Below are 25,500 nucleotides of genomic sequence, written 5' to 3'. Positions count from 1 at the left end.
GAAAGAGAAGAGAAAATATACAATAAAAATTTGACGGCAGTGACAGCCACCCACTGGTTGGAATGATGATCTATCTACGTCGTCCGTGCTATCTCTACGATGATGCATGCAAATGAAACATTCCCACCAACTCGTCTCTAGTCTGGACTTAGTTCAATAAGAGCTTCCCTGAAATTGAAGATTCATCTTCCCCTGGAACAATTGGAAACCCAAACAGCCAGGGAGTGACTGATCATTGTTATGATTTATATGACGATGGCAAACTCTGTTTCCTTCTCGAACATCTCCAATTCTTAGTCTTTTCCCCTGTCTCCAGTGCCAACCGTAGCCGAGTTCCTGAACAGGGTGGCGATCAGCAGAACAAACTGCCTGATTCGATATCCAAATGCCAAATCTATCCAGCAAAGGTGATCATGCTCCACATCCTTCTTTTCTGGTAACGACGTAGGGCATTTGAAGGGATGTGGACATCACTTTCTTCGTTATGAGATGACGAATTCTCTTGCCGTTTCTCCAACTTATTCTCAGACAACCCTTTTGCAGGCTCTCGCGGGGAACCTTTATATCGCCTCATCTCCCTCATCTCTCGTAGTTTAACGAGGTAGATCAAGGTCCACTGACTCCATGGTACGAAGATAGCATCATGTCTAATAACCCGCTGTCAACAGAATCTTCACAGAAGATCGTACCGCCAACAGGTTCGTCTTCAACCAATTCGATTCAGATCACCATGGTGCTAATTTTTTTTTTCAATAGAGGAGGTATTATCTTCATCGGATGAGTCGCAGTTTGATCACGCTTCCCAAAATGAGATACAGGCCAAGCATGATGACTCGACTTCTCAATCTCGTCGAATGGCCTCAAAGACGATCGTCTCTTTTGGGCCTGGCGACTCTGGCAACCCGGCGAATTTCTCAAAGGTATATACGCAACTTAACATGCGATTCTGGTTTGTTACTTGATAATTACCCATATGTTCTACGACGTCAAGCTGACCGATATTGCCATACTTTAGGCTTTGAGGGCGTTTATTCTTATCACCGGCGCGGTGGAGGTCATGAACAGTACTGTGGGATCATCCCTAACCGGTGGTGCTATTAAGCCAATTTCTCGAGAATTCAATATCACAAACGAGCAGGTCCTCGTCTTGCCAATATCCGTTTATCTTATCGGCTACATCGTGGGGCCTATGCTATGGGGCCCTAGCTCGGAGGCATATGGACGGAGGTATCCATTGTTGATTGCCTTTGTGCTGTTTACTGTCTTTATGATGGCATGTGCATTGGCAAACTCATACCCTTCTCTGTTGGTGTTTCGATTGATTGATGGGATGGCAGCTTCTGCACCGATTTCTATAGTTGGTGGCGTGTATGCCGACCTCTATACTGATCCTACCGCTCGAGGGCGACTTATGGCATATTACATGGCTGTAAGTGTCAATTTTTCCCTTCCTTTTCCTTCATATATCTAGGTGATTGTCTAACGCAAGACAGGCCACTACCGTCGGACCCATATTTGGACCCTTGGTTTCTGGCTTTGTTTCCGAGTATAGTTGGAGATGGGCCTTTTGGTTTGGACTTATCTGTGCTGGTGTGACATTGCCAATGACCATTCTCATGCCCGAAACATACAGGCCGATTATACTTCAGCGAAGAGCCATCAAGCTACGCAAGGAGACCGGTAATCCCAACATCATGTCACCGTTGGATCTTAAAGGTCAAAGCCTGAAGCAAACACTAGCCGTCAACCTGAAACGGCCATTCCAGATGCTCTTTTACGAGGCCATTACCTCTTGCTCGTGCTTTTATCTCGCACTTGCCTTTGCCATCTTCTACCTTTACTTCCAGGCATATCCCATCATCTTCCAGGGAATTTATGGTATGGACTCGGGCTATTCTGGGCTATGTTTCTTGCCAATCGGTATTGGTGCTGTCATCGCTTGCTTCATATTCGTATGGTACGACGGCTACCTGGCCAGAGCCAAAGCCAGAAACGCCAAATGGGCGTACATTGAAGAATACCGCCGTCTTCCTCTGGCGTGTATCGGCGGGCCATTATACGTCCTGTCTCTCTTTTGGATTGGCTGGACCGCATCTCCTAAAATCCACTGGGTGGTTCCTTTACTTTCTGGTATCCCATTTGGGACAGGCTACTTGCTGATCTTCATGGCTATGATCAATTACGTTACTGATGCCTATGAAACGTATTCCGCCAGTGCCTTGTCCGCAGCCACCTTCACCCGGAGTACGCTGGGGGCAGTATTGCCACTGGCAGCCAAACCAATGTTCGATCGACTTGGGGTGCACTGGGCCTGCACACTCATTGCCTTTTTGAGTATGGGGGTCACAGTGATCCCATTCGTGTTCATCCGCTACGGAGATCGCATCAGATGCAACAGCCGATTCTGCCAGGAACTCCAGGCCCTGAAGCTGAAGGAATATGGGGAACGGGAGAAACCTGCCCATGATACCCGGCCAGCCACTCCAGTTGTCCAGGTTGTTGAAACCGAACCAAAGGATTTGGAGCAGGGTCGTTGAGTAATTTAATCGGTATTATTTCAGGTTGGTTTTATTACAGGGTATGGGATAGGGTGAGCATTGTTCAATATTTCTTCCTTCTTATTGTTATTTTGAAAGCACTTGATTCTCTATCGAGGATTATTTGATTGCACAAATAGGTACAGGTATCATTATTGACACGGCAACAGTCAGCAGCATTATTAGGCAGCATTAATAAAGTGTGTTATATAATGGACGATTATAATTAGCACTTCGTATTTAAACTTGGAGTTTTGGGTTCCTGCATTCCTGCTGCCGGGACTTGATTCCTGCGATGGGACACAGCCACCTGCTATGATGGTAGCATGAGGACATCCACTTGTCCTCACCGGCATTGAAGTGGCTTATATCGCATGAAGATGAATACTAGATCGGATTATAGTTGCTATTGTTTATCACCAGTGCTAACTAGATTGCTCTTAGAATTAGATAGTCTATATTGATAGACCACAAAGTAGTAAATATCAATATAACATCCTTTGCCATGGTGAATATGATATCATGATGATTCGCCATATGAACCAGTATTTAATCGATCGCCTTGCCATTCTGTCCTATACGGACTTTGGAATGGTTTTGGAACGAGAAGCAGCTTGTCTTCACCCGACATATCCACAAAGCAACATGCCTTACCACTCGGTTTGTTCTCCATCTTGGTTCGTATCGATGAAGCTAATATGAGTGTTGGGATAGGTTGTACTGCAAAACCACATTACTGGCTCGGATAAAGACCGGTTTGTCTTTCCTCTATCAATGCTGTTGATATCAAAGCTGATTTAGATAGAATGAAATCGCTGATTACATCTGCTGGAGGCAAGATCACTCGACAGGAGGGGAATGAGATTGAGTATGTTTCTTTGCTGCTATATTTGCTGCTTGTTTGCTGCCCGACTAACGATTGATAGCTTCGAAGTGCCGGATGAGTTTGACTTTCGTCTAATCACGAAGAATCTAGATGTGGAGACTATATCAGATCACCCATAGATAGAATAATATCAATCAGTTGTATTGTTGCATTGCTGCATATTTATTGCTTCTATCTTTGTTGGATCGGATCGGGGCGCAGTGGTTGATCGTGCGGCTGCGCCCGGCTTGGTTCGAGTGGCTTTTCTCCATCTGGACAAGAATCGGGTGAAGGATGACGATGCAGAGATGCGGTTGATGCTGGTTTTTGACGATATCGCCAGTAACCAACTGCTGCTAGTCGCTGGATAGTGCAGAATCATGATCATCCTTGTTTTTTGCACGACGCGCGAATCCTCCCCGGTCGCTCTTTAGCTGCTGGTCTGGGCTGACTTGGGGCGGAGAAACCTTTCAGCCTTCAGCTTTCGTTAATTTCCATTTTCCAGCCTCAATATTTTGTTCTTCTTCTTCGTCATCCCTCCTTTCGTTGGCTAGTTAACTGCTGGCTCTTTTGGCCCCTGTCTGTCGTTTTGCTCCTCTGATCGCTCTCTCCCCCGCTAATGAATTAATCGCATCCAACGTCCTTCACTTCCGCTTCATCTACGAACCCCTTATATGAATTAACGATAATGAATTACCAATACCAACAACAGTACCACGAGGTGGGAACACCACAGCCCACTCAGTCTCAGTCGGATAATAGGAGCGTCTGGTGGCCATGGAGGATCTTTACGGCGGTCACATCGAATATGCTGCTCTTGGGGTGTGTTATCCCTTATCTGTCTGTCGGCCGTATATACCAATGCTGACATCGCATTCCTCCAGATACCTCATCCTCCCCGTTGCATTCGAAGCCGATAAGCCGAGTATAAAACTCGACTCGATTTCCCTCACCACCGTCGGAATGGTTTTTATCGCCGTCGCATACGCGCTCTCCATGCTACTGGGGTGTATTCTGTACTCGGAGCCCAGCTTTCTTCTCCAATCGCTATATCTGTACGTTCCCTTCTGGATTATCTTATCATCGCATTGATCTGATTATTTTTGCAGCCCCTGTCTCTACTCCAGTCTCCTCGGTTTATTCAGCGTTGTGTTCAACATCCTCTGTCGGAATTTATACCCCGTCAGTAATCTACAACTAGTGAGTATCTGTTTATCGGGCGCCTCGGGCTTTCTCTATGCCCTGGCTGGGTTGTGGATGTATGGAATGGGTATCTCTGCGGCCTATCCGACCTACACTCGCGAGACTAGGTACTCTCGGACTCGCGACGATACGGCTCTTCTCACGGAGGATGAGCAGCAACGGCAGCAACTGCTCAGGTTGCTGAAGCAGAAGGAAAAGAAAAAGTCGTCGAGGATCTCGCAGAAGACCTTTCAGGTCAGTAATCCCGAGCATTTGATGCCGGGCAAAGCATGGGGCAAGGGCAGTACGCCTCCGCCGACGTATTGTTGATTAAAATGATGAAGCAGGAGGTGAAGCGAAACACTGATCCATCCATAGTAATAAGTAATATCATATCAATATCGTTCGTTATCCTTGAAAGCATAAATGTAGACATGCAGCCTGCAAATGACTTCATTATGACATGAACCAACATACCCACATGTGATAGCTCTGACTCTCACCAGCGTGACCAGACTCATCAGCAATATTTATGATAATTTATGCCCATTAATGTAGAATGACCGGATGGTATCCTGAATAATCATCGAAAGTTGCCTCGGCTATTTCCTAATTGGGCCGCTCCGTGGGAGTTCGGCATCATCGATTCCCAACGGCACTTTTTTCTTCTTCTTCTCTTCCAAGGGGCTGTCGTTAACTCTCTATCCACCTTATATCTCTGTCTATCGAGAAAATATGTCTCACAACGTCACCCTTTTTACCCCGCCGCCGTTGGATCCCTCCAAGGCGCGTATCGAAAATGTTCTAGAATTGACCCCCGTCCTCGACATTGGCCCGGTATGTCCGAATCTCACTCACTCCTTGCTCCTCCACACTTGTAACCTGACTTTATCTACAAGACTTACTTACTGACCAAATGATTTCAAATAGGATGTCTTCACCAACACCCGTCCTCTCTGGCATCCTCCCGGAGCGCGAGGCATCTACGGCGGCGCCGCGATCGCGCAGTCCCTCTCGGCCGCCATGCTAACCGTCCCCGACGACTTCGCCGTCCACAGCATGCACTGCTACTTCGTTTTGGCCGGTGACTCGGAAATCCCCATTCTCTATCACGTCGAGCGGGTGCGCGATGGTCGGAGCTTCATTACACGGACGGTGCAGGCAAGACAGCGGGGCCGGCCCATCTTCACCACCACGCTGAGCTTCAGCAGGGCCAACAGTGGCGGCAAGAAGAAGATCGAGCATGCATCGCGGAAACCGGAGGTGTCGTTACCTAATGACCCTTCTCCTGGTTCGACGCGGCCTTTTGATGATGATATCGCGGGGCCGTTTGAGTCGAGGAAGGCGGGTGTTGTGAATAGTATGTGCTGCCTATGTTTGAAGGAGATGTTTTGCAGTGGCTAATATCTATAGACTTATCTCCTTACCCCGAGGACAAGCGACTCAGACGCTTCTTCCGCGTGCGAGGAAAGATTTCTAATGCCGGGGGCCACCAGGCGCATCTTTCGGCTCTTGCTTATATCACAGATAGTCATTTCATCGGGACGGTGTCGCGGGTCAGCAATATCCCGCGATTCACCTCGACCGCAGAGCTTCAGAAGGCACTGAATGCGCTCAAGAACCCATCTGATCTCGACGATGAGGATATTGCGCGAGCTCTCAAGGAGCTAAAGGAGGAGGAAGCGGTTGAGCTACGCCGTCGTCTGGAGGGGGCATTGAGCAAGGCTGCTGTTGAGGAGAAGAAGGAAGACCGCAGAGAGGTCGGCATGATGGTCAGTCTTGATCATTCTATCCACTTTCACAACCCGTGGGCTTTCCGGGCCGATGACTGGATGCTCAGCGAGATGGAGAGTCCATGGGCTGGTGAGGGAAGAGGATTGTCGATTCAGAAGATCTGGTCTAGCGATGGGGTTTTGATTGCCACATGCATGCAAGAGGTATGTTCTTCTTCTTTTCTTCCTTTCTTTCTATATGCATAAGGGACTGGACTAATCGTGATTCTAGGGTGTTGTACGATTAAAGCAGGACGAACCACCTCGTTCGAAGATATAGATGGACTTGCTGGTCTATCCAGTTCATATACCCTTTTCTTTTACTTTGTTGCTATAGAGTGGGAGTGTCTCCCTTGCCTTGGCTGTATTTATTCCACTGTTTATATCTTAGAATTTGCATTGTTTCTCAACAGGACTCTTCCATTGTCTGTCCTGAGTGTTTGAATAAGAGCATAGCACACAAGTTTGATAAATATACATATCATCGAATCGAATGACAAAAAAGACAAGATGCAAGCAACAAAAAGAAAACCCAGTTCTCCATGGCGATGAATAAATGCAAAATGTCGTATCAGTCTCGTTCTCCTGTCTTTGACCTCAAGCCATCCAGGATCATCAAGCAAAGCAACAAACAAACGACGATAAATGTTTTAAATCAGAGAGCCGCCCCATCCTTTTTTTTTCATTTCCCCAATCCATGCCAGAAGAAGAGAGAAAAAACCAAAAGGAAGAAAAAGGAAAACGAAAAACGCAAAGATGCAAAAATAATGCTACAGACCACCACCCAAATCATTATTCAAACCTCTACCTTTTCTTTCTCGACGTCGTTCTGCAGCTGACTCTTCTTCTCTGCAAACGCCAGCGCCTTTTGCCCCCAGACTTCAGCTCCCTTGTATTCGCCCACAAACTCAGGCCAGCTTTTGATTTCCTTGGCCAGGTTCTGCAGTTCTTGCATGGGGAGCTGGTCCAGTGGGGTGAGGAAGGTCTTGACGCCAAAGACGATTGCACCGGTGCGGGGGAGTCGTCGGAAGGTCTGGCGTTCGCGACGGATGAGGATCTCGCCTGGAGAGGGATCAGGGTTTCCCTCTGAGAGGGTGGTGGGACGATAGAGGGTTTCGAGGAGGTCCTCGTTGGGGCGTTTGACTTCGATGAAGTAGTTGGATCGTTCCATGGAGGAGGTGGGGGTTAGACGGGCGAGGAATCTGGTTTCTGTTAGTTTTGTTGTCTTCTTTCTCGTTATTTGATGATTGACTGACTTGCTGACAGAATTGGCGACTTGCTGGTGCCACAATGGGACTGGTTCGTGAAGTTGCGAGATTGTCCATCCAATGCGTTTGTCCACCGTCCATCCCACGGGGAAGAGACTTGCGCTGGCCGCTCTGGATGCTATTAGTGAATTGAATTCAATCGCAACAGCGCAGGCTAGACTCACAGGTAATATTCTTCGTCTTCGTTCTTCATCAAGATGCTCAGATCCTCCATCGTGAGTCGCACTGCAATCTCCAATGGATCCATCTGGTTGTTACCTCCTCCAAAGACAAAGGTCTCGCCGGTGACTTTGTTATGAATTGTCGTCTCGTCGCCATACTGCTTTCTCTCAAACATGTTGGAGTATCGCTGGCAGAGGAAGTCGACGACCTCTTCCAATGCCTCGAGACAAGCATTGTATGATTGCGGCAGGCATTGGAGCACCTTTTCCCTTTCATGCTCGAGCAATTGGCTCCGGATCTGGTGTTCGTCCGTGTAGTTCTTGTCGAGGGTGAGCCAATTCACCACGTCCAGCCGTCGCATGTCCATCATGACCCGGTATCGTTCTCTGCCCTTGATGGGTTGCGCCGGGTAGGGCGCCATTCGTTTTATCTCTGCATGTTGAGGAGAAGGAGGAGATGATCTTCTGCTGAAGCGCTTTCGATAGCCCACCGCAAAGGCAATGACGAAGATTGAAAGAGCCACCAATGAGTAAGTATTCATAGCTTTCTTCGTTTTGTCCTCTTGAAAGGTCCTTGCACTCGAAATCACCAACAGCACTTGCACACACTAAAAGGAAACCAAGCTTCTTCGTGAAGAATGAACAGGCACGTCTCAATGGCGGACATGGCTCTCAATTAATACTAAAAAAATTCGGGTTAATAATTATTTTATTTTATTATTTTGCCTTTCAACAAGTCGGTCAATCCCACGAGAAGGGAAAAGGGAAAAAAACAAAATCACGGATCATCATATGGGTCAGACGATTAGCTACCACCAAACTGCGCCCTCCTCCTCTGTCTACATTCCGGATCCAGAAAGCCTGATACGCCCAGGGCCTTTTTTTTCCCCGCAAAAGCCGCAATTCGCCGCCTCACGATTGACCGTGAAGGGCAAATCCACATGATCTAGGCAAAAAAGGAGCAGCTCCTAGGTTTCGCAGCTTCCCGATTGGAAAAGCTCCACTGTCCCTCTCTGCAAGCATTGAGAATAGGCCGACGAGTGACGATACAGATTACATACCAAGTATGGGGGGAGCTAGCTACTGCCTGGCCTAGTTCATGGTTACAGGGGAGTGGGTTAAAAAAGCAAAAAATAATGCACCGCAGGTCTCCTAGTGGGCCTTACCTTGGACTAACTAAGGGACTTTGGATACGCAGTGACATTATGACTACATACAGAAAACACCAGACCAGATATTTTTCCAAGATGTCGTCGTCGTACGCTCGTGTCCGTCCGTGCGCCCCCATGGATTCGCAAAAAGGGCCTCGTGAGCTAAATGGGCTTCTCCCCTGCCTGAACAGTTCCTGCAGTTCCGTTGCAGTGGGATTCCGAAAGAGGATAAAATTAATGAATACATTAATTATTTTATTTTATTTTTTTTATTACGAGAAAAAGAAATGAAAAAGGAGGCAAAAAAAGCGCACGAGAAAAAAGAAACAAAGAATTAGGCACCGAATTGTTGGGATCAGCCGTTGCAATCCGGATGGTGCGAACTTACGGCACATCATATTCATCCATGATTACAGGAAAAGAATAATAACCTTGTTTGGGGGTGCAAAGAGGAAAGGGAGAGACCATCCACAACTACGCGTGGGATGCGCCGCGAAACGAGACAGTCCAGGCAGTCACACAGCTTCAGGCGGCTAACGAATAACCTAGGGCGAGGGCCTAGAGAGCTGGTCATAGAGATTATCGCGACAGTGAGTGGCCAGAAGGGGGAGTCATGTCTGGGACTAGGGAGGACGATGGAGTCGATCTGACGTACTATGAAGCCGGTACCTTTGGATAGAAACCACCCCGCGAAATATGCGAGGATGATGAATGAAAACGAGACGAAAGAGAGGAACGAGGGGGATCCACAGCAGGGTCCAGAAGTGCATCTGAGACAGACCGTCGAAAAGGTGAATATCTGGGGTTTTTGCGCTGCTCCTCCGCCGAAAGCGCGCTTGCCGCGGGATTTTCCTGCGGCCAGCCAGCAATTATTGGCATGATTCTCGACGGCCTTTGCAGCAGGAATTACCGCATTTATTGACAGACTGCAAGTGACCAGCTGACTCAGGAATGTTCATTCAGTATTATGCTGTTGTATTGTTTTTCTTTGGAGGAACCGTATGGCCAGGTGTCATCAAAGGCTAGCTGATGCCCCGTGCTTGAAGATCAAACCCATCCAACCAAATACTAATTCATAATAGACTTCCTCGGCCATAAACTAACCAACCACTCTGACCGATGGGGTGATCATCGATTTGCAAGGTTGCAACAACCAAACGGCGTCACTCCGTCGTACGACTCTTGGGGCTAATCGCCACTAGTCAAGGCTCAGCCTACGTCGACTTTAGTCTGGGAGACTTAGTCTCAGTCTTCGTCAGTCTCGACAAGATGCTAAGATGCTTATGATGATTAAATACCGAGCCAGTGAGTGGTTGTTCGAGGACGCTAGTTTAGAGGATCGATGTGCACGGGCGATTTCAGTCACTTGATTGTCGGTTGCACCGATGAAGGGGTTGACGTTGTAGTTCAGCTTCATTTTCTGTCTATAGTACTTGGCAACTGCCTACAAAACAAGGCATTACTAACAATCAGTTTACTTTCAGCATCATCTTATAGGCCATGTCTGATGACTGCATAAAAAGCAAACCAACCCGCATTCTCGTACCCTATATTAACAAGAAACAAATAGGCTCCATCCGAAAGAAAAAAAAGAAAAAACAACTCAACACCAAGAAATAACTCTAACCCTGCAAAATGACACGCATACAAAAAGACAAATTAAATTAAAAATAAATGTCAAAACGTCAAATGTCAAATGTACGTGTTGGGGCTGGCTCAACTCAACCTGTCATTTTCTTGTCACTTGACATTCCTGACAGCGGAGTATTACTGTATTCCTGCCCGAGTCAGTCTAGGATCATAGGGTGATTTCAATAGTGTATATACTATAGTCTTGTATAGACATGGATGTTCCCATCGTGACAATTGGATAGTTATGCACGAGGGATCAAACATGAGGTCATCATATTACTATTTCCATCAACAATCAATTGACAACTCTGACTGTCATCTTGTGGGGTATGTATAACGCACTGTACATAATAGACAACTGCACATAACCAATACCTGCACTGCCATTGATGATGACATTGACATTATTTTCCATTCAATTAAGCCCACGTTGAATAAATCAGACTCATCATATTAGAAATGTCCCTATCCCACAGTCATCACAGCTTGCCATGATATCATGTCATGTCATGTCGCAGTTTGTGGATAATCCCACCAACGCAAATCATCCACCCCTTCAATCTACAGAACTAGTTAACTAGGTAGTCATCTCTCTTTGCTTTTTCCTTTCATTCGCTTCTAACTTTCCTTAATCATCGACGGAGTTGATCTCCGGAGCCGAAAACGAAGATTTCTTCAGATCCACTTGGATGGGTGCTGGAATCGCACCGGTGCGAGCTTGTTTGATGGATGGGAGGTGGGTTGGGTTCGTCATATTTGCTTTTTCTTCTTCTTATTTTTTGTTCTTTTTTGTTCTTTTTTTGTTAGTTTAAACTTACTTGAGGGGCTGGGTTGGTGGACTGAAAGATGACATCGAGTTGACTATTATAGAGCAAAATAACACTAGGTTGTGTATATAATCATGGTATAGCTCTATTGCATAGAACCAAAGCCAAAGCATCACAAACATTGTTCACATATTTTGCCGTTGTCAAGATTAAATGGAGCTTCATCAAAATAAAACACAAATGGGGTCATGTCAAGGTATCTAAGAAGGCAACACGAAGAAGAATGATAATGATAAAAAAAGAAAAAGAGTCAAAACAAATAGGTGGTTTTTCATGGGCATACACGCATATACCCATAAATCGAATAATCAAATCGTCCAAAGATCAAATGGCAATTCAAGTGAACGCCCTTCCCCAGCCGCCCGCCAGTGCAGTGCAGATCAATCATTCAATTAGCGTGTCGAGAATGTTGGGATTTCACCGTTGCAGCCTTCCACTGCCACACCTCCCTTCTATCGTCGGCCATGGCCATATAGTAGTGTCCCGGTTGGGGCATCAGATACAAGGATCTCTCAAAGAACTCCATGTTATAAACTGTTCCCATTGGTTTGACAAGGTTGTCTCGGTAATAGGTGTTGGTGTTTTCTTTTTTCTTCTTTTCTTTCTTTTTCTTACTGAATCTCCTCTACCTGAACTTGGCTCTGCACCGGCCCATGACCTCGCCCTGGCAGACCAGCTCGGCACTGAATTCACTACCATCAAGGGTGAGGTAGATGTCAAAGTACACACGGTAAAAGGTTCCCTGGGGAGTATCCATGCGCTCAAAGTCGGTCTCCAGGTTCTTTCGTGACAGGTCCGAGGTGAGTGTGACAACCTCCTTGATGCCTAAACCATTGTTAATTGTGATCAACCAATTAGGGCGAGGCCTCTACTTACGTGGATCCTTGGTGTATTCTGGGCAGACATCCTCATCACAGGCATAAAGGATATCCTCGTACATGAGGGTGGCTCCTGGCGCAACCTGTCGGAAGAAGCTGACCTTGACCGGCTCGCCAATCTTCACACGCTCTCCCTTTTGCACGAAAATCTGTCTCGTGTACTTGCACCGGTCCCTGCCATCAAGACTAGGAACACGGTACTGCTCGGGGTGGTAGCCCTCCTTGAAGGGCTGCAAGGTTGCCATGAGGTAGTGCCGACGGGCAACACGGTGGGTGATAACCCGCTCTGTGATTCCTGCTGTGACGGCACCCTTGACAATGGCTGCGACCGAGTCCATAGGTCGAACCACCTTGGACTGGTATTGAGGAGGCACGTGTAGTCGAATCTGTTGGAAGAGGTACTCGGATGCACCGAATCCACCCACCACCAGAACGTTCTGCAAAATTATTAGAACTGCATGTCAATGTCATTTCCGCCAAACATACCTGAAGGGACCGGTTCTGCGCCTGGATGGCAATGATCTGGTTACGAACCAGCTCGAGAATTCGGTTAACGACAGGCTCGAAGCACTGGAGAATCTCCTCATTGGTGAACGTCATGTAACCTTCTTCAATGCCAGCATCGGGAAAGTCCGCTTCAATACCAACATCCACCGCCCACTTCTGACCATTACCACGGAAATCCGCCTTTATTCGGTTCTCAAAGTCCATGATACACTTGGCATACACTCTGCCAGCTGTTCGCGATCCATCGGGCAGCTTCATCTTCCGAATCTTGGCCCGGAGGATGTTGCTAAAGTTTCTGTTGAGAGCAGTTGAACCGCAGGAATCTCCCGAACCGGCGGTACATTCGGCCACGCTGAACGGTTGTTCCTCCTCGACCTCATATGCGATCAAGTCCACAGTTCCACCACCACAGTCGACAATCAAGATGGCATCGCCGACCTTTAGATTGAGCAAGCCTGTCTTGGCACAAAAGATGGCAGCGGCCTCCGGCTCCGATACCAGTGTTAGCCGGTTGTCATTCTCATCCCGCAAGAATCCAGCTTGTATAGCGGCCGCACGCGTCGCGGCCTTTCCTGCGTCGTTCCAGATCGCAGGCACGGTAAGGTAGTATCGGATATTGCGCTCCTCACGAGCAAAAACCTCACCCAGTGTCTTTTGAAGTTGGGCCCGCATGGCCTGCCGTAACTTGAAGAGATAGTCAGCGGCAACATCGATTTCCGACTTGCCCGGAGGGAGAGGAGGAAGGTTGATAGGATCGATATAAGTGTTGCCGGAAAGCATAAGCTGCAGCTTAAACCATTCGACTTTCTGCACTCCAGGCTTGGGGTAGCCTGTCGGGGCGAGAGCGTCTGCGATATCCGGACCCCACCCGACTACTTTTTGGTATTGATCGTAGTAGAGAACTGTGGGAATCTAGAGAATCAATAGTTAGCCACTGTGTCTTGTATCTTGGTTGTCGCAGCCTGTGAACCCACCTTTTGCTTGGTATGCGTTCCAGCACCAGGCCACTCGGTAATGATATCTTCTCTCGCCTCATTGTTGGTCGCAAAGGCAAAAGCAACACCGGAAAAGGTGGTACCAAAGTCAATTCCAACAATGAGCTGGGCCTTGCTGCGGCCAGCACCCTCGACCTCCGCAGCGGATGCGGAGTTTCGCACAAACTGCGGCTGCATGCCGGGAGCCATGCCAATGGGCTGCTGCTGCTGCATGCCGTAGCCCGGGGGAGCACCGATCGGCTGAACCGCAGGCTGGGAGACTTGGGTGTATTGCATGTTGGTATTAAGCGAAGGAGGGTGATGAGCTAGTTGCTGACCGGCAGGGGGCATCGGACTCGTGGGCCGACCCAAAGAGTTGTATGTGTAACTTGGGGGCCGACCCAAAGTATTTTGAGGGTTCATGGGAAGGCTAGTAGTCGAAGAACTGTGGCCGGAGGGAGGAGAGCTGGGAGAGGTGCCAGTCGAGGGCGGAGGAAGAGGATTGCTCAACTGGGGCGACGATGGAGTGGGAGCGGGTTGTTTGGTACGTTTTGTCCCAAAGCCAAATGATCGGAGTTTCGAGCTCATCGAGTCCATATGAATGGCTAGCGACGAGCCGTCGGAGGGGTCGGGAAAGAAAGGGAGGAAAGAAAAGAAGAGAGGAGGAGGAAGAGAGGAAGAAAGAGTGAAAGGAGAGAAAGGAAGAGAGAAAGAGAGTGAGAAGAGGAGGGGCGGAGAGAGAGGGGAGGATAGAAAAGCGTTGGTTTGTAGAGGCAGTGCCAGCCAAACAACAGAAAAACCCCGTTCACTTTCTTCTTCTTTTTCCTTCTGATTTCCCGCTTGTTTTTTTTATTTTATTTTTATTTTCTTTAGGACAACTTAGCGAGGGAAAAAGACGGAACAAACACGAGAAGGACCAGGGAAATCAGATTATTTCTGGCGATGAAAGGGAGAGGGATAAAGGGATCGAATTGGTCCTGGTGACAGGGTTTGGCAGATCGGGTGAGGCTGAGTAGTTTCTGGCTACTGATGAAGCAGTTGGTGGGTAATCCAGACGGAAGATGAAGCAGATGGAGGTGAAGAAGATGAAGATGAAACTGGCAAACTGAGGCAGCTGATGAAACAGTGATGGAAGCAATAATGATGGATGATAAACTCCAGATCAAAGGGAGAGCGACCAACACGAGATGGCGGGATTCGGATGTAGCCTTACTTCAGTATCAGTATGATTACTATGTATGTTGCTATTATTGCGATGATTATGAGTCTATCATGAATCTATCCATGAACAGTCTACAGTCCACAGTCTACAGGATGTAAAGTATTCAGAATATTGATATATTGTTTATCTTCATCTTTGATTCTTGACTTTTATCGCCATCCAGCGTTGAGAATGCGGAGGTTCGTGGCTGGTACGGTCACATACCGTTACATACCATTCTTACCATACACGCCTAAGTGGGGGGGCATTGGGGGCCTTTTCTACAGTACATTTCTGACATTTCTCATCTAAATTACTTATTTGTATATTTTATCAATATTAAATATCATATAGATTAATAAACATATAAGCAGTTGACTATTATACCTCGTCTACTATCTTTCATTCTATTCAATTCTTCCTATTTTGGAGACTATCAGAATTCAGAAGGACAAAGGAACTACGACTAGTTCCTAGTCAGCCTGACGCTCCAGCCCCTCGAATACGATTCCACCTGGTCCAAATAGGATTGGGATTTTCATTCCATCGAATTTCATAATCTTATTATGGGGACAAACAGAGATCGGTCGTGTCCACTGTCCAACAACCGAGTCAGACTGTGTGGCACAGTCAATACCTACCTACAGTAGAATACATCGACAATAATGTATTTACTATACGTGACAAACGGTACCTGAACTGACCCACGGAACAGCCCGACCAGCGCCCAAGCTGTCTACTGTCAGTAGTCATTCAATTGAAGAATCATGTTGGTGATGGAAAATGAGGGGATAATCATGTGTGCAAGTGTTGGTGCAAGATGGAGTCGGATTGGTAGAAATGGTGGAGAAGACTCAGCCTTGTGTCTTTGTGCGGCTGAATGTCATTTCATTTCCTTTGGTCGCCTATTTTTATCGACAGTCGGGGATTTTCATAGGCACCACTATAACTGTATTTGAGAAGATCTTTTATTTTAAGCACATCTATTCTTCCTTCGTCTTTCGTGCCACCCAATGCGATGGCCGATACAGATTCTGCAGCATGCTGTCTGCGTCCTGGATGTAGCCACACTGTGATCGCTCCTCCGACGGCCGTTGTTCGATGCGGAACCCCATCCGTTCGATCAGCAGAAACACTTCTGCCTCCGTCAGCTCCACATTGCCTGGTTCTCCGATGCCTGTCGTCTCGCCGTCTGTGCTGCTGCTGTTGCGGTCTTCGAAATGCCACAGTAATGGACCGACGTTGATCCAAACGCCATTCGGCTTCAGACAGTGACGGATCGTCTCGATGTAGCGGATCAGGTTGGGCGCGGTGTCGATGAAGAAGACGGTCGTTACCGCATCAAACGTCTCCTTGTTGGATGGGCTGGTGTAGAGCACTATAAAGTCGGCGGCGGACATGCTCATCGATCCCAGCGGTGCCGCTTCTTCGGCCTGTGCTTCCATGATCGCCGTGGCGGGGTGGACATCCGGGATCATGACTGTGCGCAATTGCTGCTCCCGAGAATGTAGATTAGAGAAATGCAGCGCAAACGGATGCAGCGTGTGCTGCTTCGGTCCCCGCGTGTGGTTCAACACCCAACTACTCGCCATCAGCTGGTGATAGGAGATTTCATTCCCCTCTGCCGCAAACCCAGCCCGACAGACCTCAAAGACTAATCTTCCCAGTCCAGCACCAGGAACTAGCACTTTAATCTCCTCGCCCGAGGCCTGTCTCGCCCCAAACTCCTCTGCCAGGTCACGGAGAACAGGATCGTAGCAAACCTCCCTCTCCGCCTTTCCCTCGGCGCTCCAATCCCGAAAGAACTGTCGGATGGTAGAGTGCGCTTTGTTCACATCTGACGAGGTCGCGATGCCATGCCAGTTCTGTCGCGGATCATTGGCCGCAGGATGAGCTGGCAGACCAAACGATTGCAGACCCGTCGCGAGGATCGAGTCTGCAACGTCGGCATTCGTATCAATGGCATCGTCTACTCGGTTGAAGTTGTCCAAGATGTTGAACGGGGGTTCCGAGAGCATCTGCCAGTGTGCAGATGGGAGGGCATAGAATGCCTGTCGTCGACGATGGGTGGTGTTCATATGGGCAGTTCGTCGATATTGCCTATTCCACTGTTCAGCGAATGCTCGATGTGGGATGACCAACCCAGTAGACTGTGAGGCATCAGATGACGCAGATGAAGCAGATAATTCATAGACAATATTCAATATTTCCCAACAAAGAATCCAAATCAAACATCACCGCAGATAAAAGCTATACGCACCGGAAAGAATCGAGTGTAGCAAAAAGCACTCGTCGCTCTTCATCCTCTGCCAATGGATCGAATTCCCCCGCCCAGCTGCGAGGCTCATCCTCATCCATATGTTCAGATACCATTTTAAATATAAAACTAGAATGAACCAATCTTATAACCAAATAATTATCCAGGTAGCCCAGGTAGAGAGTGTGCAGCGATGAAGATAAGAAATAAGCCGGCTACACTTTTTTCGCAGATGGTCGACGGTGGGCCCGCTTTGTTTGGCGGGGAAGAAAGACAAGTCGGACCTCAACCTTAGCAACTTCACCTCAGCAACCTCCATCACAACAACATCATCCATCTTCGCTATCTGCTGTATTCAAAGACATAGGCATATCAAGACAGTCAACAAGATGACGGAAGCACCTACCATCCCCCAAACACAGCCCGTGGCCCCCCACCTCAAATCCCAGGAATTATCCTTCCCCCTCCCCAGAGCCCTGTATACGACCGCACACGTCCATCTGACCTTCCTGGATACCTGCGCGACCGTCTTCCTGGCCAGTTCTACGCCGGGAGATTCAGCGGGGTCGATCAAGCCGATGGGGAGCTTTATCTACGCCATGCCGGATGTAAGTCACTGAGCAAATCAACTACATTTATTCTGTATTGGACTAAGGAAAACAGCGCACTTCCCCACGCTCCACCATATCGACAACATTATACACATCGCCTGCGAGTGTGGAGTACACGACGCGGATCGCAAAGATCCTTGCCCGTCGAATGGGGAAGCCTGTCTATGTGGGCTGCAGCATTGATGCGACTGCGCTGAGTTTGACGGTTGAAGAGGAGATGGAAGGGGTCAGAAAGATTGTGGAGGTTGTTTTGAAAGAGTGGGAGAAGAGACAGAATTAGTGATTTCGATTGCATACGTTTGCATGGGGGTGTTTGGTGTTATTGATTTCTTTGTGGCTATGGTAGACATGCATCAGACTGGTAATGTTCAGAATTCTTTATTTGATCATTCTTTATCTTAAATGAAAGCCTAATATCTGCATATATAGCCCTAACTTTCCTTGGATTTTGAATGGCTTCAGTAACTATCAGTCTATATATTGCATTTTATATTCACTATACCTTCATTCTGCTATATAACCCAAAACATCCATATTCTTATCCACACTCAACTATCAGGGTGTCAAGATTCTCAAGAAATACAACATAAAGCACGGTATATTAGAAAGGCACTGTCAAACCGACCACGTGTGAGTATAAATACACTCTTGACCGTATCAAACATACATTTAACATAATCAGTGCTATTTAATCCAGACCCCCATAGTTCCCGGCTGTACGTGGAGAGACGTTTTCGCTGAAGACGTTCGAGATATCCCGGAGACAAAGATGATCACGCACTGCATCCCAACCTATCCTAATACAGTCCCGAGACTGGCTAAGCTCATGCTTTTTACTCAAGGAGAGATCGATTGGCAGAAGGAGAATCTTCCATTTTTGGAAGATTCTCCTTCATACTTTCTTTTCACTCGGTTGTAATTCGTGGAACTCTTTCGGAACTAGATCTCAGTCGACTATGTGGTGATCAGTTCATCGATGGCAGAGAGGGAGCGCACAGCGGCTGCGAATAACCTCACAAACCCTTGACCCGATTCAACGAGGAGCACAATTGAGGTATTCAGGAAATGTGTCAGCTTCCTCGAATTCCAAGTCAGGGCCATATGGATCTGCAATCCTCTCTCCTTCCTCAGTTTCGTGTGTTCGTACAGACATACCGAGTATATTCTATTATTGATGCCATCTACATGGCAAACCAGCTGTCTCGATTTGTCTCCCATACCCACAAACAAATGTTGCGAAGACTGACAATGTTAGATACCACCCAGTGCAACGCTTTCCGCCTACTGACATGGGTATAACGCTTTTCTACAAAGAAAGGAGGCCTATTTGCGCTCAAGCTACCTGCTCTTATCTGGGTCCTCACCCAGGAAGAAATGCCTGTGAATTTGACAAGAAGCTCGAATGGACAAGCCTTCAGAGCCCTCTACCAGTTGTCGCAAAAAATAATGATATCCACCTGAGACATACCCCATGTTGTGGTGTCTGAGATGTGCTCAACTGCAGCCCTTACAACCACTCGAGGCTGCCTATATTAGACGATCGGGAATGTTATGTCTCTTCGGTCAGACGGACGGGATATAGATTGAGGTGAGTTATGGTCTTAAAGATTCTGGTATTCTCCATTAATCCTGATGACTTTGGTTCCGGCAGAAATAGTCTCCCCAATTCTATCTTACGGCAAATATGGCTTTTGAAATGACCTCGAAAAGCTTCAGCTGTTCAATCGAACTCGTATCTGTTGAGATAATACCAATCGACCAAAAAAGGTGAAAGGCCTCATGAGTCTTTGTGGAATTAATATTTCAACAATATCCCCGTCTACATAGAAGGGGGAGTTTGGGAATTGGATAAACCAAACTATTTTGCACGGCCTTTATATGCTATTCAACTGGCCTATGAGCGTGGACTGATTAACATTCAAGATCACGAAATTACATCTGGATTAATACTGGTTATTATAAAAACGGATTAGGAGCAGTGAAGACAGTATCATCCCACTAAATGAAGTATCCAACGATTCATAGTCGCTCTCCATCAACTCTCAACATTCTATACTATTCAAACAACGCCATCTCGCTTACTAGTAACTGGAATGCGCTAGGAAAATACCTATCTAAGTTCGAATCCTTCAAAGGATGCAAGCTTACCTTGGAACGGCCCGATACGAGAGCAACTAGGATATCTGACGTGAGATATCCACAGGAAGTAGTTCTAACTAAATATCTTGAATATAAACAGACTGTTCAAGATAGCTTACGTGTGCCTAATGGATCTCAACCCATGGAAGCGAAAACTCGCCAAAGTTCGGTTATCTCCCGAATGAAGCACAAACAGCACTACCTCTATCTCTGTAACTAGTATTTTTAATTTCCCCATTCCACAAGATTGAAGCAGCCAGCATCACGCAACTTCAACCTGTCAAATAGAGTGAAATGCAACGTTCAAGTCGGCAAACGTTCCGACGAGTGGAGCGCACGGGTGCCTCGGCCCCTTCGGCTATACGTAAGAAGAGAAACAGGCGTAGACTACTTCTGGGAGGTCGATAGGAAAGTGTGGGATGTATCATGTATCACCAGTGGCACTGGCCGACGAAGCCTGTTTGGGAGATTCGGTTCGTTAGAAAGAAACATCAATCAATTATTCAATCAATCAATTGGTAGGGTAACTAGGTACTATGGCCTGCATGGGTGGAACTGGACGGGTGGTTGACCAGTCTAGTCTGTGGGTGCTTCTGGGTGTCTCGGACGAGCGATTATTCTTGGCTGAGGCTTTCCAAGCGGCGCAGTAGTCGAGACATGGCGCAGATGGTTGGCGATGGTAAAGCCGTGGCTAATTCATGTTGAGCGCTTGGTAGGCGTAGCACATAATCAATCCCATGGCCAAGATGAACTTGATTATCAAGCAGGTGTCTGGTTCTCGATCAGCAGGAGGGGTGGCGGAGTGGGTGAGGAACATGAGGCGGATAACGATGTAGACGAGACATGTTTGAATAAAGAGGAGAAGAGGGATTGGCCAGGTACTTGGTGAGAGAATCGACATGATATGAATATGAATTGAATTGAATATGTCACTGTTCTCACTGCTCAATGAAGCTGACAGTGGGATGATGCCCTATAGACAAGGCAGCAACAGCCAGCCAATCAACAGCCACGGCCCCATTCCCACGTGGACAAGGCGAGGTCCGAGTCGTGAAGCCAAAAAAAACCGGGCGAAGAGGGGAATCGACCAGTCGGACAGCATCAAGAGACAAACTCTCGGATATGGAGTACATACGGAAGACTCCGAGCCTGCATCTAACTAACAGCGACTAACATCCCAGGTGATACACACACATAACCCCTCAATCTGGCTGGAGGGGCGGTCCGTCGGCACGTTCAGCCAGCCTCTTTCTCTGGTCACTCACTAACTCATTGGTCACACAGGATGTCCATCACCACGTTAGCTCACCACCAATCACCCCCCAACAATACCGCACCATCCAGTCATTCTACGCGAATCATAAGACTTGAGGAGATCTTTTCCGCTAGTGGCCAGTCGTGCAGTCGTGGGTACAGACGGCTCGTGTACAAAAAAAAATAAAAAAGGAGCTACAAATGGATGAGTCTGGACTGGGTGATGCAGGTGCAGATGCAGGATCCAGCAGGGAAGGGTGCAGCGTACATACAGGAAGACGGGAATCCAATCACTCCGGACCAGGCCGAGAAACAACAACGATCGACAAGCAGATGTTGGAACGAGAGTGGTTGAGACTAACTGAGACCTGAGCGAAAGACGGTTGAAAGGGAGATTTTCGGACGAAAAGCGGACAAACAACAAGACAGTCGGGGATGGCGGCTACGAAAAATCTCCGTTTGGGGGATGTGATTGGGGGGTTCGGATTTCTTCTCGCAGACGGTTGAGACTAAGAGACGACCAAGATACAAAAGGTCCACCGCCGGTTGACCATCCGGACTGGGTTTCCATGTGGCCCGTTCGGTGGTTTCGTCTGGGAGGATTCCGAGTCGATCACGATCCGCTTCACACCTTCTTCTTTGGTCTTTCTTTCTTCCTATTCGATTTGATTCTACCTATCCTACAAAGTCCTGATCTATTTGAAGAGATCATGACACTCACCCCCATGGCTTCGGGGTCTGTTCAGTTCTCTCGTATCGTGAAGATCATCACCACCATCACGGTGGACCCATGGACCAGGCAAAGGGCAGCCATGATCTGACTACACTGCCACTGCCGATCTCGGGATGCTTCACCGTTAGCAGGAGGCCTGACCTCGAGTATTTTAGACTCTGTCGGTAGATGAAGAGGGTAAATATTGGATAGAAATAATCCTAAAGTCCTAATAATATAACTGTCAGTGTCACCACATACCTTGTATCTGGATACTCTCAGAGTAAAGTAAAGTAAAGTAAATTATGTAGAAAGAAGAATGACAGACGATCTCTGCAGACTCTCCATCTTATTTGCTCCATCTCCGCCTCACGATCTCAGCCTGGTTCGTTTCAGCCAGTTTGGTCACTACAACAGTCGATCTGGTTCTCTCATTTATATTATTATTATCATCTTCTTCTTCTTCAGACCCTCTTTGTTGCTCCCTGGTTTGCTCCCTCCTTTTTCCTCTTCTGTCGTCTAGATACTCCAAGATAGATCTCCTCCAGATCCCGTCTTCTCTAGCGGTAACCTCGGTATTGACTGGCTCATCGTCTTCCTCAGTCCTCACCATCTCATTCTCATCATCATCATCTTCATCTCCACCATCATCATAATCTTCTCATCCATTCTCCTCTTCTTCCCAATTCATGTACCCGATCGCTTTTCCCGTCCCGCGCCAACTCTAATCCTCTTCCAGGGATTCACTGCTCCGGCCTTTGCTCGATCGCAACACCTCTGCAGCCTCCCTTTTGCCACCGTCATTCCATTTTTTGGTTGAATAATTAATTGTGTTTTGAGAGCACAGCGTCATTCCTTTTTGTCATGTCAATCTCTTTATCTTTGCTCTGTTAGATTCTTTGTTACCACCACTCTCCCTCACCACCACACCATACCACCACAAACATCGCCAAACTACCACACCAACACCCCATATGAGGTTCATTCAATCTCCTCATCATGCAGAATTCCTTTTTTCGCCCTGCGACTAGCCAGGGTCAGCAGGGTGTCCCCTACGACCTCCCCCCCGTCCACTCCGTCACTTCCCCCCAGTCCCAATTCCACCAACCCCCCGCTGCTCTTCTTTCCGCTCCGCCGAGCAGGCCTGACAGCGGACTGAGAATGTCTCATCTTCTGCAACCTCTACCCCAGCAAATGTCTAACCCTCCTCCTCCGGTCACTACTTCTTCCTACTCGCGCTCGTATGAATCGAGCTCGGGTTCGCCCGCTGAGGGCGTCTCCATCCTCCCCGATGCTCCTCCAAATGGTTCCGTTTCCGGGGGTTCGGGCCTGTTACACTCGGGTGGCGTCCCACAGCATCCTGCCCACTCCCAACAACCACTGCAGCAGAAGCGAGCTTATCGACAGAGACGGAAGGATCCTAGCTGCGATGCCTGTCGTGAGCGCAAAGTCAAGGTATTTCTTCTTCTGCTACGTTTCTTCCGGTCAGGGTTGGTTAATTCAGTAGTGCGATGCCTCCGACTCCACCAGTTGTACAGAATGTACCAACCGCAAAGTGCGATGCCAGTTCACCAAGGAGACCAACAGACGCATGTCCTCTATCAAGTTTGTGCCATGGCCATCTTGCTTTGATGTTCCTTCGATTCTGATTCCACAGTAGACAAGTGCAAGATCTGGAAAAACAACTGGTCACCACCAGACAGCAACTGCAGCAACTGCGGTCGGGTTCCATGAGGTCGGATAATATCATGGACCTTGATCTCGACAATCCCAGTCAACCGCTGCTCAAGCTTCCCGAAACCTCAAATCGCCCCTCCCGGAGACCCAAGGCGCCCATCGTGCAGGACCTTACCGAAGTACGAACCAATCTGCGGAACTACGGGAGGGGGATTCTGAAAGTGCCCCCGCCATATCGCCAGCGGGGCTCGAAGCCGTTGGTGACAGGTGAATCGCCGCCGCTGCCTCCCAAGGACGTCGCAGATCGTTTCTTGGGTCAGTACTTTTCCTGCATCCATTCAGTGTTCCCCGTGATTCACTGGCCCAGCTTTGTCGCGGAATATGAAGAACTCTATCGTGCTGGAACGCTTCAAGGGGTCCCTCGGGACTGGGCAGCTGTTTTGTTTGCTGTGTTCGCCTGTGGTTCGCTTCATACACTCGATCGTGCCAGGGAAGAGGAGGGCAAGGAATTTGTCAAGACGGCCTGCGGGGTTATGGATATATGGCAGGACGACTTCTCTCTGGATCGAGCACGAATGGCCCTAATAGTCAGTATATTTCTCTATGAGGTGAATTCCAAGTCGGCGAGTTGGGTGTGGATTGGTTCTGCAGTGAGGGTTGCTCAGGAGATTGGTTTGCACATTGAGTCTGGGCCATGGCCCACACTGGAGGGGGAGATGAGGAGACGTGTATGGTGGGGGTTATACGCCTGGGATAGGTTTGTGGCTCTTGACCTGTGATGCTTGTCCAGTGCTGATTTCTTTAGACTCCTTTCCCTCGAGATGGGAAAACCGGTTCTGATCAACGATCAGGACTGCGATGTCGACCTCCCCTGTCCCGTCGACGATCAGTATATTTTGGAAGGAGGGGTGCCTGAAGGACAACAGACCACACCGCTCTTATCAACGATCCATGTCGTTCGGTCGATCGGTCAGCTTACACGAACCTTGAGATGTTCCACCATCAGCCCGCAGACTCTCGAAACGTTTGAGCGACACTTCAACGCTTGTCTGGCCACCTTCCCCGTACATTATCATCCGAAATCCGACCAATACCTGGATCCTCGCTCTCTCGCCCCGATCATCTACCTTCAAAATGCTCGGTTTATCCTCCACCGTCACAACATTTCTCCTTTCTGTCCGTACGAGGTGCGATCGTCTGCATTGGATTACTGTCTTTCCACCTGTTTGGATACAGCGCGCCTTCTTTCGCGCTGCATGCAGAATCCTCCTGGCAACGGACACGACTGGCAAGGGTTGATTGCATCTTCTGCAAGTACCATGCTCTGCACACATATCTGGCGTTGTGCGCTTTTACTGCTCTTCCGCCAGGAATACGCGGCTGCATTAGTTTGTGTTCAAACAAGCGCCATCATCAATGATGCCCGTAGTGTGAACATATCCTGTGGACGATATATTGCCTTTTTCCTGAACTGTCTTCTGGACCGGTTACGCCAAAACGAAGTGGTTGATTTCGAGCGCGACGAAGAAATGATGGCCTACGTGTCTGGTGATATGCAGGGCACCAACGACGGCAGCTGGATCTGGCAAGGCAGCGAGACAGGCTCTCAATTAGAGGCAGTACCATCGAATCCCAAGTCACAGAGCGAGCAGCAAGCCAAGGAATCAGAATCCAACTGGGAGAGCTGGGGATGGGTGGAGCGAACGGTACAATATCTCCTCAGCGAGAAACAGCAGCGACAAAGGGAATACGAAAGACAGCGTGAGAATGCCCGAATGGCAGAAACCAAGTTCCTCAGTCCCGATTCGGCGGCTGGGAACACGGACGAGGCGAACCGACGGACGAGTTCGTCTCACTCGCGCATGACGATTGCGAGCATTATATGATCCACTCGC

At 48.1% G+C, this 25,500-nt stretch overlaps 9 protein-coding genes across 9 annotated transcripts; 5 read left to right on the top strand and 4 right to left on the bottom strand.

The window, feature by feature from the left end:
* Positions 1 to 854: 854 nt before the first annotated feature.
* On the top strand, positions 855 to 2,537 carry ASPWEDRAFT_51156 (MFS transporter; the record flags this gene model as incomplete). The annotated part of the gene is made up of 3 exons (XM_040837557.1): positions 855 to 920; positions 1,016 to 1,429; positions 1,494 to 2,537. 3 exons carry the CDS (start codon positions 855 to 857, stop codon positions 2,535 to 2,537), a joined length of 1,524 nt encoding a protein of 507 aa, XP_040688600.1.
* A 1,082-nt stretch (positions 2,538 to 3,619) lies between these two features.
* On the top strand, positions 3,620 to 4,967 carry ASPWEDRAFT_40046 (uncharacterized protein). The gene is made up of 3 exons (XM_040835232.1): positions 3,620 to 4,224; positions 4,287 to 4,457; positions 4,512 to 4,967. The coding sequence occupies exons 1-3, from the start codon at positions 4,091 to 4,093 to the stop codon at positions 4,912 to 4,914; spliced, it is 708 nt and encodes a 235-aa protein (XP_040688599.1). The 5' UTR covers positions 3,620 to 4,090; the 3' UTR covers positions 4,915 to 4,967.
* Positions 4,968 to 5,319: 352 nt separating this feature from the next.
* Positions 5,320 to 6,636, top strand: ASPWEDRAFT_27611 (uncharacterized protein; the record flags this gene model as incomplete). Its single annotated transcript, XM_040833020.1, has 4 exons — positions 5,320 to 5,421; positions 5,515 to 5,944; positions 5,998 to 6,521; positions 6,589 to 6,636. 4 exons carry the CDS (start codon positions 5,320 to 5,322, stop codon positions 6,634 to 6,636), a joined length of 1,104 nt encoding a protein of 367 aa, XP_040688598.1.
* A 516-nt stretch (positions 6,637 to 7,152) lies between these two features.
* ASPWEDRAFT_171752 (heme-dependent oxidative N-demethylase family protein) lies at positions 7,153 to 8,327 on the bottom strand (the record flags this gene model as incomplete). The annotated part of the gene is made up of 3 exons (XM_040830829.1): positions 7,153 to 7,558; positions 7,613 to 7,735; positions 7,789 to 8,327. 3 exons carry the CDS (start codon positions 8,325 to 8,327, stop codon positions 7,153 to 7,155), a joined length of 1,068 nt encoding a protein of 355 aa, XP_040688597.1.
* Positions 8,328 to 12,020: 3,693 nt separating this feature from the next.
* On the bottom strand, positions 12,021 to 14,351 carry ASPWEDRAFT_27609 (Hsp70 family protein; the record flags this gene model as incomplete). The annotated part of the gene is made up of 4 exons (XM_040833019.1): positions 12,021 to 12,220; positions 12,272 to 12,710; positions 12,760 to 13,692; positions 13,755 to 14,351. The coding sequence occupies 4 exons, from the start codon at positions 14,349 to 14,351 to the stop codon at positions 12,021 to 12,023; spliced, it is 2,169 nt and encodes a 722-aa protein (XP_040688596.1).
* Positions 14,352 to 15,938: 1,587 nt separating this feature from the next.
* Positions 15,939 to 17,313, bottom strand: ASPWEDRAFT_51152 (uncharacterized protein; the record flags this gene model as incomplete). The annotated part of the gene is made up of 2 exons (XM_040837556.1): positions 15,939 to 17,055; positions 17,216 to 17,313. The coding sequence occupies 2 exons, from the start codon at positions 17,311 to 17,313 to the stop codon at positions 15,939 to 15,941; spliced, it is 1,215 nt and encodes a 404-aa protein (XP_040688595.1).
* Positions 17,314 to 17,494: 181 nt separating this feature from the next.
* ASPWEDRAFT_483683 (proteasome assembly chaperone 4 family protein) lies at positions 17,495 to 18,556 on the top strand. The gene is made up of 4 exons (XM_040837098.1): positions 17,495 to 17,820; positions 17,876 to 18,184; positions 18,253 to 18,453; positions 18,506 to 18,556. The coding sequence occupies exons 1-2, from the start codon at positions 17,602 to 17,604 to the stop codon at positions 18,101 to 18,103; spliced, it is 447 nt and encodes a 148-aa protein (XP_040688594.1). The 5' UTR covers positions 17,495 to 17,601; the 3' UTR covers positions 18,104 to 18,184; positions 18,253 to 18,453; positions 18,506 to 18,556.
* A 3,402-nt stretch (positions 18,557 to 21,958) lies between these two features.
* Positions 21,959 to 22,732, bottom strand: ASPWEDRAFT_27605 (uncharacterized protein; the record flags this gene model as incomplete). The annotated part of the gene is made up of 4 exons (XM_040833018.1): positions 21,959 to 22,107; positions 22,190 to 22,196; positions 22,302 to 22,585; positions 22,624 to 22,732. The coding sequence occupies 4 exons, from the start codon at positions 22,730 to 22,732 to the stop codon at positions 21,959 to 21,961; spliced, it is 549 nt and encodes a 182-aa protein (XP_040688593.1).
* A 195-nt stretch (positions 22,733 to 22,927) lies between these two features.
* Positions 22,928 to 25,491, top strand: ASPWEDRAFT_110245 (transcription factor domain-containing protein; the record flags this gene model as incomplete). The annotated part of the gene is made up of 4 exons (XM_040828157.1): positions 22,928 to 23,383; positions 23,436 to 23,533; positions 23,589 to 24,362; positions 24,411 to 25,491. The coding sequence occupies 4 exons, from the start codon at positions 22,928 to 22,930 to the stop codon at positions 25,489 to 25,491; spliced, it is 2,409 nt and encodes an 802-aa protein (XP_040688592.1).
* Positions 25,492 to 25,500: the final 9 nt, after the last annotated feature.

The sequence above is a fragment of the Aspergillus wentii genome (genome assembly GCF_001890725.1).
Source record: "Aspergillus wentii DTO 134E9 unplaced genomic scaffold ASPWEscaffold_4, whole genome shotgun sequence".
Lineage (NCBI taxonomy): Eukaryota > Fungi > Ascomycota > Eurotiomycetes > Eurotiales > Aspergillaceae > Aspergillus > Aspergillus wentii.
Note: the sequence above shows the minus strand (reverse complement) of the source record. Positions and strands in the feature narration are given on the sequence as shown.